At 46.3% G+C, this 11801-nt stretch overlaps 2 protein-coding genes across 3 annotated transcripts; one reads left to right on the forward strand and one right to left on the reverse strand.

Moving 5' to 3' along the window:
* Positions 1–1531: 1531 nt before the first annotated feature.
* LOC109744448 (uncharacterized) lies at positions 1532–9739 on the reverse strand. 2 transcript variants are annotated; one of them, XM_073508608.1, is made up of 11 exons: positions 9377–9739; positions 9212–9281; positions 8992–9116; positions 8516–8624; positions 8382–8445; positions 8188–8243; positions 7616–7723; positions 3446–3595; positions 2717–2887; positions 2453–2557; positions 1532–1951 (listed from the first exon to the last, which is right to left on the reverse strand). In XM_073508608.1, exons 1-11 carry the CDS (start codon positions 9634–9636, stop codon positions 1892–1894), a joined length of 1278 nt encoding a protein of 425 aa, XP_073364709.1. In that variant the 5' UTR covers positions 9637–9739; the 3' UTR covers positions 1532–1891. The 2 variants fall into 2 exon arrangements, with proteins under 2 accessions (XP_073364709.1, XP_020159157.1); XM_020303568.4 differs by lacking the exon at positions 1532–1951 and having other exon boundaries at positions 2211–2557.
* Positions 9740–9811: 72 nt separating this feature from the next.
* On the forward strand, positions 9812–11494 carry LOC109744449 (UPF0496 protein At3g19330). Its single transcript, XM_020303569.4, has one exon. The coding sequence runs from the start codon at positions 9812–9814 to the stop codon at positions 11273–11275; it is 1464 nt and encodes a 487-aa protein (XP_020159158.2). The 3' UTR covers positions 11276–11494.
* The last annotated feature ends 307 nt before the right edge of the window (positions 11495–11801 follow it).

Below are 11801 nucleotides of genomic sequence, written 5' to 3' on the forward strand. Positions count from 1 at the left end.
TGCGTCCACTCTTCCCGGTGCGGTCAGCTCCTGCAAACATTTTTGTGGATCTTGGCAGGGATCTTGCATGCATGGCTCCGCTCCAGGTGACAACAGCGTAAAAGTAAGCAGCAGGAGTGCAGGATGGCAGGTAGCAATTTGAATTCAATTCAATTCAATCCAGTGGTCTGCTCTGACATATGGATAACCAGCAATCATAATCTTTCCCTTTAGAGTACAAGAGAAAAATAGTGATGAATAACCCGCCTGCTTACGATTGAGCACCGGCAATTGTTGCGTTATACAAGGGCATGTATAGCTGGACTCCGCAAATTTAGCCCCTCAAATGTCCGCGAACAAATTTGATCAATGTTTGGACATGTCCATTTTAAACCTTTGTTTGTCTGTGCACGACTTTTCTCCCTATATGTCCAGCCATATGCATCTTTTGGTGCGATGGAGGGAGAAAAAGAAAGAGAAAATATTGTCTGCGGTGGGCCAATCCTATGTGCCACATTGATTGGACACGCCCGGTCATCCCATATCAGCTGGGTACGATGGTTACATATTTCGTCTATGGAGTGCCATTCACCAAACAGGAACAATTTTCAAGTTGTTACGTTTCACTATTAACATTTGATTGGATTTAAAACGTCATTACAAGTGTGTAGCTTAAGTTGGAAAGTACTCCCTCCGTAAACTAATATAAGAGCGTTTAGAATACTAAAATAGTGATCTAAACGCTCTTATATTAGTTTACAGAGGGAGTATATCTGCAGTTGTGATCAAAAATTTTAATGTTATTTGACACATCAACTGAAAGGTTTTTCGATGATTAGTTCGACCCAAGTGAGGTTTCCCACTTGATTGTACACTTAAATTATTACTAAACCTTCTTCCAATTTAGTATGCATAGCACCGCTATAAATTTGATTTTCCAATGGGCAATCTTGTCTTATCTATCATTGATTGAAGAAGGATTTGCATCTGAACCGTATCATTGACATTTCTCAGTTGCATATTTTTTTGCTGTTTATGTGGATTCCTGGTATCTGTTGATGTAAATGCGCTATGAACTAGTGTGAGTTTGCCCTTACATGTACCCCCGATTCGCATCAATACTAATTCTACCAAGTGCATACTGAAATACTCCTTTAGTGATCTAAAACGTCTTATATTTGTTTACAGATGAAGTATGTAACTACTGTATTTCGGGAGAAGGTGCAGATACAACTGATTTTTTTCACTGGTCAAGACGTCTCGACTGTTGTCACAAGAGATTTAAATCTTACAAACACAATAATGCTGTTACTTTATTAAATGGCGGTCAGTTTGAACATGGACCTGCTATCTAACACTTTGTTTAGTGTAAATAATACAAATAAGAGTACTAACACTTGTATTCTGCCAACTGTATGAACATTAAGCAACTCCTTATAGTACACCTCTTTAAAGAAGTATAAGAGCGTTTAGATCACTAAAGTAGTGATCTAAACGCTTTATATTTCTTTAAGGGGGGAAAATGGTTAGCAGAACATCAACAAATCAGAGGTGGCATAAAACAAACAAAACAGGTTTATTCAGTCTAGTTTGACGGTGATCTTGCAACAAATGTCTTCCCAGTATTGCACAGTTTAAATCTTACCCCGGGCGACAAAATCTAGGACCATATTCATTTTCAAATTAAGAGCTCACACGCAACGAGGATAAATGTTCTAACTCAAGGATCTTAGTATAAACCTACAACCTTTACCATCATTACTGCAGGCCAAAAATAAGATCTGATGAGTCAGGAAAGAATTCTTGCCTTCGCCACTGTGGTAAGGTGACTTGTTCGCCAGCGCTCCCAGAGGTACATTGAGCTGTGTAGCCTTCCTCTGCATGAGGCGCAGTGCTCCAGTCGGCATTCTTGCTAGCCGTCGTTAGCACAACAGAGCTTAATGCATTTTCGAAACAAAACACACCACACAAGCTGAGAATGATAACCACAGATAATACACACGTCAGGCAGTATATCTCGGCACAGAAGCATGCATTTTGTGCACATGCAATTGCTACAAAAAAGAAAGAAAACAACAACAAGGCAACAAGATAATTCGTAACAATTAGTGGCTCAGCGCAAGCATAATGTATATGACCCTCGAAGTTCTTTTAATTTATCTTCAATGTTCTTATAATACTCCTGCATACCCCTCATACTTGATTTCCCTGGATAGTACGAATCTCAGCAATTAGAATATAGCCCTGACATGGGACCCAAAATTTCAATTACTCATAATTCGTCAGTAGTCAGTAAACCCTGCGGTTCTACAGTGTTATTTACATCCCCAAGCATTGTTGGTGATCATGAACGAAGTAGTTTTGGGCCAGAATTTGAAGCTATCCATGAAACAATTACATCCACAAGTGCATTGACATCCTCAGGGGCCTGTGCTCGCAGAACGTCAGAGTCAGTGCCAAAAGTGGTACCTACCTCCTTAGCAACAGCCTCCCATGGTGTGCCTGTTGTGAGATTTGCCAGGAGTTCACCTCCACGGCTTACTGCATCAGCCATTCCTGGTGGAACGTCAGGAAGTACCTGAATCAACAACACACAATTACTTTGCTGAAACAAGAGCAACAACTCATACATCGACTTCTAGTCTTCAGCAGAACTATTAATATTTCTAGCACTATATGGCTTTGTCGAGGAGTCCAAAACAGTACTTGTGTGAATCCCGACAGAGAAAAAAAGCACCTGTTGCAATGGAAGGCCATGATCCCCAGGAAGTGAGCGAATCGACATATCAAGCAGTGAGCTAATGGCAGATTCAGAGCTTAGCACTTGTGCAATGATAGAGGTTTCATCAATTTGATCATCTTCGAACTTTACTAGGAGATTTCGAGATATTCCGTAGTAGGATTTTATCTGTCCAAAATAGTGGTGAATCAGCAAGTAGATAGCAGTTGTAAAATGACGAGTTCAAACATCTACGTAGTACGTACAACATATCATGTAGTTTACTAAAAGTAAAATTCGAAGTTTCAGACTTAACAAAATGTCCAACTCAAACTTCTGGATATTGTATATTAGACAAATGCTAAAATTAGGACCATCATTTTGGAGAATTGTTGATTCCTTGTAAAAGTTTCTGGACACTATATATGTGGCCTACATTGTACATTGTTGTAAACAAAACTTCTTCTGCTTACTGCTAAGATAATAAATTTAATGTTTTGTCAGATAGTTCACAATTGCAAATCGACAGCTACTGATAAGGATGCCTCCAGTGTCATACAACACCCGAGACATTACGAAATAATGTTAGCAAATTTCATCTCTACGTGATGTAATTTACGTATTTCTATGAAGTATAAAGTTAATAAAAAGCATCATGTTAGAAGGGACTTACTATATACTTTTCACTACCTAACCTAAATTTAATGCAAACAGTTCAAATGCTATAACAGAAGAGTTTGAACATACCAGCCGGCATGTCTCCTCTGGTTTTGGGATGAAGTCTTCTCGGCCCTTTACCAAGTCCATATACAGTGGAGGAAGTTGTTGAATTAAGGGAAGAAGTTGTTTAACAACAGGAGGGCCTAGATTCTCAATTTGCTTAATAGCCGCTTCAGCCTGTTGTGTAAGAATTATGATCAGTTTAGCTCACACGTTTAGAAAGAGGGAATGACATGATATCTACCCAACTATTCTTAATGTGAAAAAGCAGCATGTGTTCCGTATTTGGGAGTGTGGCACTAATAAAAATATTTAAGAAAATAGCTCAAATGATACATACATCATCATGCTTATTATAATATTCTTGATTCCTTGTTAATTGTTTAGACTTCCTGTGTTAGCATATGCTATTCCTATTCTTGTACTTCCTTAGTACGATGACCTTCACGGTAAGGAAGAAAAGTTTACTTTCCTCAAAACAAATATAAGGTCATCATAAGTCCAGAATATAGGAGACTGTTGTACTAAAACTTGTGAAATACATAAAACCATGTTGGGTGATGTGGCATCTTAGTCGCTGCCACATCGGCCTGACATGTAGGCCTGAGCTGAATATGCCCAAACCATCTCAGACGATGTTGGACAAGCTTCTCTTCAATTGGTGCTACCCCAATTCTATCTCGTATATCATCATTCCGGACTCGATCCTTCCTCGTGTGGCCAAACATCCATCTCAACATACGCATCTCCGCCACGCCTAACTGTTGAACATGTCGCCTTTTAGTCGGCCAACACTCAGCGCCATACAACATTGCGGGTTGAACCGCCATCCTGTAGAACTTGCCTTTTAGCTTTTGTGGCACTCTCTTGTCATAGAGAATGCCAGAAGCTTGGCGCCACTTCATCAATCCGGCTTTGATTCGATGGTTCACATCTTCATCAATACCCCCATCCTCCCGCAGCATTGACCCCAAATATCGAAAGGTGTCCTTCTGAGGCACCACCTGCCCATCAAGGCTAACCTCCTCCTCCTCCTCACACCTAGTAGTACTGAAACCGCACATCATATACTCGGTTTTAGTTCTACTAAGTCTAAACCCTTTCGATTCCAAGGTTTGTCTCCATAACTCTTAACTTCCTAGTTACCCCCATCCGACTATCGTCAACTAGCACCACATCATCCGCAGAGAGCATACACCATGGGATATCTCCTTGTATATCCCTTGTGACCTCATCCATCACCAAGGAAAAAAGATAAGGGCTCAAAGCTGACCCCTGATGCAGTCCTATCTTAATCGGGAAGTCATCAGTGTCGACATCACTTGTTCGAACACTTGTCACAACATTATCATACATGTCCTTGATGAGGGTAATGTACTTTGCTGGGACTTTGTGTTTCTCCAAGGCCCACCACATAACATTCATGGTATCTTATCATAGGCCTTCTCCAAGTCAATGAACACCATACGCAAGTCCTTCTTTTGCTCCTTGTATCTCTCCATAAGTTGTCGTACCAAGAAAATGGCTTCAATGGTCGACCTCCCAGGCATGAAACCAAACTGATTTTTGGTCACGCTTGTCATTCTTCTTAATCCCATAGCTTCATTGTATGGCACATCAGCTTAATTCCACGGTAATTAGTACAACTCTGAACATCCCCCTTGTTCTTGAAGATTGGTACTAATATACTCCGTCTCCATTCTTCTGGCATCTTGTTTGCCCGAAAAATGAGATTGAAAAGCTTGGTTAGCCATACTATCGCTATGTCCCCGAGGCCTTTCCACACCTCAATGGGGATACAGTCAGGGCCCATCGCCTTGCCTCCTTTCATCCTTTTTAAAGCCTCCTTGACCTCAGACTCCTGGATTCGCCGCATAAAACGCATGCCGGTCTCATCAAAGGAGCCGTCCAGTTCAATGGTAGAACTCTCATTCTCCCCATTGAACAGCTTGTTGAAGTACTCCCGCCATCTATGCTTAATCTCCTCGTCTTTCACCAGGAGTTGGTCTGCTCCATCCTTGATGCATTTGACTTGGCCAATATCCCTCGTCTTCCTCTCTCGGATCTTGGCCATCTTATAGATGTCCCTTTCGCCTTCCTTCGTGCTTAACCGTTGGTAGAGGTCCTCATACGCCTGACCCCTTGCTTCACTGACAGCTCGCTTTGCGGCCTTCTTCGCCATCTTGTACTTCTCTATGTTGTCTGCACTCTTATCCAGGTATTGGCGTCTGAAACAATCTTTCTTCTCTTTAATCGCCTTCTGGACATGATCATTCTACCACCAGGTATCCTTATCTTCGCTTCTCCTTCCCCTAGACACTCCAAACTCTTCCGAGGCCACCTTACGAATGCAAGTTGCCATCTTCATTCACCCATTGTCCGCATCCTCTCCGTCCTCCCAAGGGCCCTCCTTAATGGCCCTCTCCTTGAAACGCCTGAGCTACCTCCCCCTTGAGTTTCCACCACTTTGTTCTAGCGACTTTGGCATGCTTATCCCACTGGACACGAATCCAAAAGCGAAAGTCAGCAACCACCAGCTTATGCTGAGGTACAACACCCTCTCCAGGTATCACCTTACAATCTAGGCACGCACGCCTATCTTCTCTTCTCGAGAGGATGAAATCAATCTGGCTAGAGTGTTGTCCACTACTAAAAGTCACCAGATGCGATTCTCTCTTTCTAAAGAGGGTGTTAGCTACAATCATGTTGTAGGCTAGAGCAAAGCTTAAGACATCTTCTCCTTCTTGTTTCCCGATGCCATAGCCAAAGACCCCATGCACCCCTTCAAAACCTGTGTTAGATGTACCCACGTGGCCATTGAGGTCTCCTCCTATGAAGAGCTTCTCGCCAATCGGTACACTCCTAACCTGTCTTCCAGGCCTTCCCAGAACCCCCTCTTGGTGTTCTCATTGTGGCCTACTTGCAGGGCATACACACTGATAACACTGAGAACCAAGTCCCCAACTACCAGCTTAACCAGGATAATCCAGTCCCCACGTCTCTTGACATATACCACTCCATACTTGAGGCTCTTGTTGATCAAGATGCCTATGCCATTTCTATTTGCAGCCGTCCCGTGTACCACAGCTTGAAGCCTATCCTCCACCTCCTTCGCCTTCTGTCCCCTCCATTTGGTTTCCTGGACGCAAAGGATATCAACACCTCTCCTCACCGCTGCACCAACTAGCTCCCGAAGCTTCCCTGTTAGAGACCCTACGTTCCAGCTACCTAAGTGAATCCTCCTAGGCTCGGCTAGCTTCCTTACCCTTCGCACTCGTTCAATGTGTCACAAAAAATATATCTGATTCAGGGCGTGTTTGGTAACCCTCCACTACCTCAAACTCCACAACTCCACAACCCAAAACCAGCAGCCAGCTTCTCGTTAAAAATCCTGGAGTTAGACATACGTTCGCCTCAACAGCTTCTACTTCTGGTCGCTAAACCTGGCTGAAAGCCAATTTACGTGATTGGCCCATTAGTGTTGCAGCCCATTTATGCCACTGGCCCATGAAGGGATGAGGTCATGAGGAGACGAGGGGAGGAAACAGAGCGAACCGGTATCTTGCAATTCACTTGGCGGTGGCATTACACTGTAATATTTGACAACTCCAGCTTCCCTGTTTTGGTGGAGCGCCGATTTCCCAGCTCCTCGACTCCTCACATTTTGTACTGAGAAAATAGTCAGCTTCTCTGAGGAAACTCCAGGAGTTTGACCGTTCGGTTCAACTCTGGACGTGGAGTCGGAGGAGCCAGGAGCTGGAGAGCTCCCGAACACGCCCTCAAACTCCTACAGGGCGGCAACTATGTGGTTCAGAGTCAAATTTACTCAAAAGATAAAAATACAGTGGTATGCGGCCATGATGAAGCTGGATGAATCAATATATGCAAACTCTATGTATATATGGTAGTATATGTGTCGGATGAAAGTCACGCACACTTGAAGCCATGCATGTATACACATACAAGAAAGTATTTTGCTTAAATAGCTGCTTACATCAAGAAACAGCTACTTAAAAAGGTCCGTGGAGCTTGTTCATATGAGATGCCGATAGTAACATAGGCAGTGGGTCTCCAAAACAATACAGTGATGACGAGGTGGCAATTGACAGTGTAAACATGGAAATAAAACAGTGCAATGTATGTAATTCCGTAGACATACAAGAAAAGATTGACTTGAAAAACAGGAACATGTCATACCCCAAAACGGATTGTTGGAGATGATGTCAGCTGGGATAATATTGGGCCAAAACTCTGTGCCATGGGAACGATTACAGGTGAAAATAATGGAATCGCCAGGCTTGCCTCCTGTAAAGGAATAATAGCAATATTACAGGCAGTTAGTTTTTTTATTTGAGTGGCAGGATTTTACAGAATGACAGATTGAGAAGAACAAAAACACTTGGCACCACCTTCGTTGATTTTAAGTAGGAAAACGAGATGCCATCTGACGTGAAGTGGTTTGTAGCATTAAGATTTGCATGCCATGTTCAAGTAACTCATCACACACTAAACATCTGATATGCCACGTTCTCACTTAAGTTTGGCATTTGCATCTCTTGATGGATGACTAGCCAGTAGAAAATAGGCAGGACAATGTTGTCAAGTAAAATGACTAAATCTGGAGTATCTGCGTAACTTATGAATAGTTTCAAACTATTGCCGAAAAAAGGATTTCAGGTCGAATGTCTATGGCCCTACACTCTAAACTTATGGAGATTTCTTAGGGAAGGACGGGTAGACTGAAAAAACTATGTGTCATATTAACGCACCTTGTTATTGAATGACATCAGTATGTTTCCACTTCGCTGCACAGCATATCTTGATCCTGGAACAGGAAGGAGCGTAAGCCACATAATGTACAATTAATTGAACAACAAAGGGAATAAGAGTTCACGGTTGAATGAGTGTTACTTCATAGACAATCATCAGATTAATTGAAGTTCAATCCATGCTAAACTCTTACCAATCAGAAGATGGATGACAGATCCCAACGAGTGCCCAACACCAAATGTGGGAAGGTCATTCACCTGAACAAAATTTCACGTGCTTAGAATGGTGGAAAAAACCTTGAGTTGATAGTTGAAGTGTACTACTTACAGGTTCTACCAAGTTTCTCAAGCACCTGTCAAACTTAAATTGAACTTGGTCTGCGATGAAGAAATGATCAAAGCCACTAGCATATGGTGTAGCGATCACCAAAGCTCCCCTGAATTTGAAACTGATAAATCAGCATTTGCAGAAGTAGGATACCAAGCCAAGGGAAAGTATACAGCAGACAATAACTGCAGTCTGCAGATGTAGGATATCAAGCGCTAGTACTGAAGTATAGTTCAGAATTACATCATGACAACAGGTAACTGGAGTTGAATGTCTAATGAGATTGTCGCCTGGGTGTATTTCAAACATGAAAATGCGTATTTCTTTTGGAACTACAGGATACTGATATTTACAAATCAAATGTCGCTCTGCCTTCAAGAGTACAACTAAGCATCTCAGTAATTTATGCGTTGAACAGAGTAAGTATATGTTTGCTGAAGTAAATTTGATTCATTATACAATGCTTATGAACGTACTTGTCTGCGAGACGCTCAAGGAAGTAGCGGTACGTGACCTGCGGCGCAGCCCCGACGAAAATCCCACCAATGAAATGAACGACAAACGAGGGCTCCGAGGACTTGGGCCTCAACACCCACGCCCCCTGCAAGCAATCACCAGGGATCAACCCAATCCAACTAAACACAGACAGAAGGCAGTCGCAATTCGCAATAGAGGTGAGAGCCTACCGAAAGGTACCTCGATTTCGGTCCAATCTCCGGTAGAGCTCCAACCCTGGTTGGACTGCTTCGCCGCCTCCGTGATCACCCTGCACGCCAGCCGCCGCCGCAGCGAAATGTTACTAGACTAAGAAGAGAGTCCGTGGTGAAGAGATAGGAACGACGGGAATTATCGACCACCTACTTCTCGATCTGGGAATAGAGCTGTATCGATCCGTCGGAAGGAGCCGTGGGAGCCGGAGCCGGAGGCGCCGCGCCGCGGGCCCCCTCCCGGTCGTCGGACGCGCAGCAGGAGATAGCGTTCCTCCTCCTCCTCCCACCTGTCGCCGCGACTCTACTTCCGGACCCCCTCGCCCTGAAGGGGGACGCCGAGGAGGAGGAGGAGGCGGCGGAGCTGCGTAGCTGCACGGCGGACGGAGGCCGCGGAGACGCCGCCCTTATCATCTCTCGCGCTCGTCTTCTCCGGTTCTCCCTCGCACTGTCACACCCAGACACACACACACACACAAGAGAGAGTTCCGTAATACGGGACTGCTGTTCCGTCTCCGCTTCAACTACCGCGAGTGCGCGGCTATCACGCGGCCCACGCCTGCAACCGGCCAAGCCTGAGAGCCGCACGATGCCGCACACGACCACGGGCGCGGGCCGTTGGATCTATCGGTCAAACGTGTTCGTGCCCGTTGGGCGTTGGCCGTTGGCTTACGACGCACACCAGTGGGCAGTACTCGAGTACTCCTCCACCTCTGGCCCCCACGCGCTTATAACTTGCTTGCTTGCCTCGTTTCTGCTCGTTGCTTGCGCTCCCTGCGCAGCGCACCGACGAGTCGAGAGCAGCAGCACATCAGCGATGCGGCCGTGGGAGCGCCGGGACCGGGACACGGACGAGGGGGAGGAAGACGACGAGGCTGCCTGCTCCAACGCGGGCGCTAACACCAGTAGCGCGAATGCGAGCACGAGCTCGAGCACCGCTCCTAGCAGCGGCGGGAGGAGGACCGGCGGTGGTGCGGCGGCGGCGGGCGGGTGGGGGAGCAGCCCCGTGTCGGGGGCGACCATCAACCTCAGCCAGGAGTACACGCTCGCCATCCAGACCAGCTCCTACAACGAGATCTGGGGCAAGATCCACGTCATCGTGGACGGCGAACGGGTTGACGGCGGCGACCAAGACGAGGACGAGGAGGACAGGGGCACCCTCGCCGGCGTGCTCCGTCCGGAGGACGCGGTGGTGGAGCGCGCGCTCGGGGACGCGCCGGACACGGAGCTCACCCGCCTCGCCGCGGACTACCTCCGCAGCACGCACAACGCGTCGCTGCACTGCCTCTTCCTCCGCCGGGCGCTGCGCCGCGCGCGGGCGCTGTACGGGCCCATCACGGACGTCCTCGCGCTGATCCCGCACGCCACGCCGCTCGCCGTGCCGCACTGCGACTGCGCGTTCGACGCCTTCCTCCTGTTCGACAAAATACCCAACCCGTTCCTGCCCCCCGCGGCCAGCTTCCAGGGCATGCATCGGAGCTTTGCTGGCCTCAAAACCCATCTCGACCTCCGCCTCCTCAAGGCCCGACGGAGGCGCCGGCTGTTGCGGTGCGCAACGCGCGGGTCTGGCATCTGCCTCATCGGCTGCGCGACGGGGGCCGCGATCGCTGGCCTCGTCATCGTCACCCACGCCATTACCGCGTTGTTGGCCGCGGCTCCTGCCTGCGCAGCGTCGCGTGGCTCCTGCTGCTCAACCCCCGCTTGGATGAAACGCCTGCAGCAACACATGGACCGGCTTGACGCCGCGGCCAGGGGCGCCTATGTGCTCAACAATGACGTGGACACCATTGAACGGCTGGTGGGCAGGCTCCACGCCACTGTCGAGAGTGACAAGATCTTGGTAAGGCTAGGGCTTGAGCGCGGGAGGGGGCAGCACCACACCATCGAAGAGGTGGTGCGGCAGCTCAGGAAGAACCATCCTAGCCTGCTACGCCAGCTCGCCGACCTCGAGGAGCACATCTGTCTCTACTTTGCAGCCGTTAACCGTGCACGGCTGTTCCTTGTGCACTACCTCGATGCTCAGTCTGATCCCAACGCTGAGTTGCCTCTCTAGCGATTTACTGATTTATTAGTCAACAACAGTTCACAATTCAAGAATAGTTTCATTTTTCATGTCGGCGACCCCTTTGTAAGGCGCCACAAGTGAATTATACTGCAGCAACTCTGCTGCATTTTTTCTTGTTTCGAGCAAGGTATTATGCATTCATTGTCTATTGCTTGACATGATTTGTTAGCAAATTTACTCAGTTTAACACTAGTTTTTTAGATGAAAGGCACTCAGTGCCTGACTTTAACAGTCTTACACGTAGCCATATTTTTACTTTCACAATCATTACTATAGTGGGATAGTAAATCTATGATTCTGAATTCATTGTGCTCGTTCTAGTCTTTAATCTGTAAAGTTGAACTCCTGCTGTTAGAGAATCATGATGCTTAAAGTTAATTACTTCTGGAAAACTTTGGGAAGTTCTATTTTGGCCCATGATTGATATATTCTCTGATCAAAATTGAATTGATTTGGAATTAGAACGATTGCTTGCATACCACAGTTAAGATACACAAGAAGCAATGTGTTGCGT

This window comes from Aegilops tauschii, chromosome 2, assembly GCF_002575655.3.
Source record: "Aegilops tauschii subsp. strangulata cultivar AL8/78 chromosome 2, Aet v6.0, whole genome shotgun sequence".
Classification (NCBI taxonomy): Eukaryota; Viridiplantae; Streptophyta; class Magnoliopsida; order Poales; family Poaceae; genus Aegilops; species Aegilops tauschii.

What these genes read in the sequence shown, in the direction of transcription:
- LOC109744448 (XM_020303568.4), bottom strand. Translation starts at nt 9,636, where the DNA reads ATGATAAGGGCGGCGTCTCCGCGGCCTCCGTCCGCCGTGCAGCTACGC. An exon ending in GAGATTGGACCGAAATCGAG is followed by an intron (nt 9,117 to 9,211) that starts GTACCTTTCGGT and finishes GATTGCTTGCAG; the next exon opens with GGGGCGTGGGTGTTGAGGCC. An exon ending in TGATGTCATTCAATAACAAG is followed by an intron (nt 7,724 to 8,187) that starts GTGCGTTAATAT and finishes ATTCCTTTACAG; the next exon opens with GAGGCAAGCCTGGCGATTCC.
- LOC109744449 (XM_020303569.4), top strand. Translation starts at nt 9,812, where the DNA reads ATGCCGCACACGACCACGGGCGCGGGCCGTTGGATCTATCGGTCAAAC.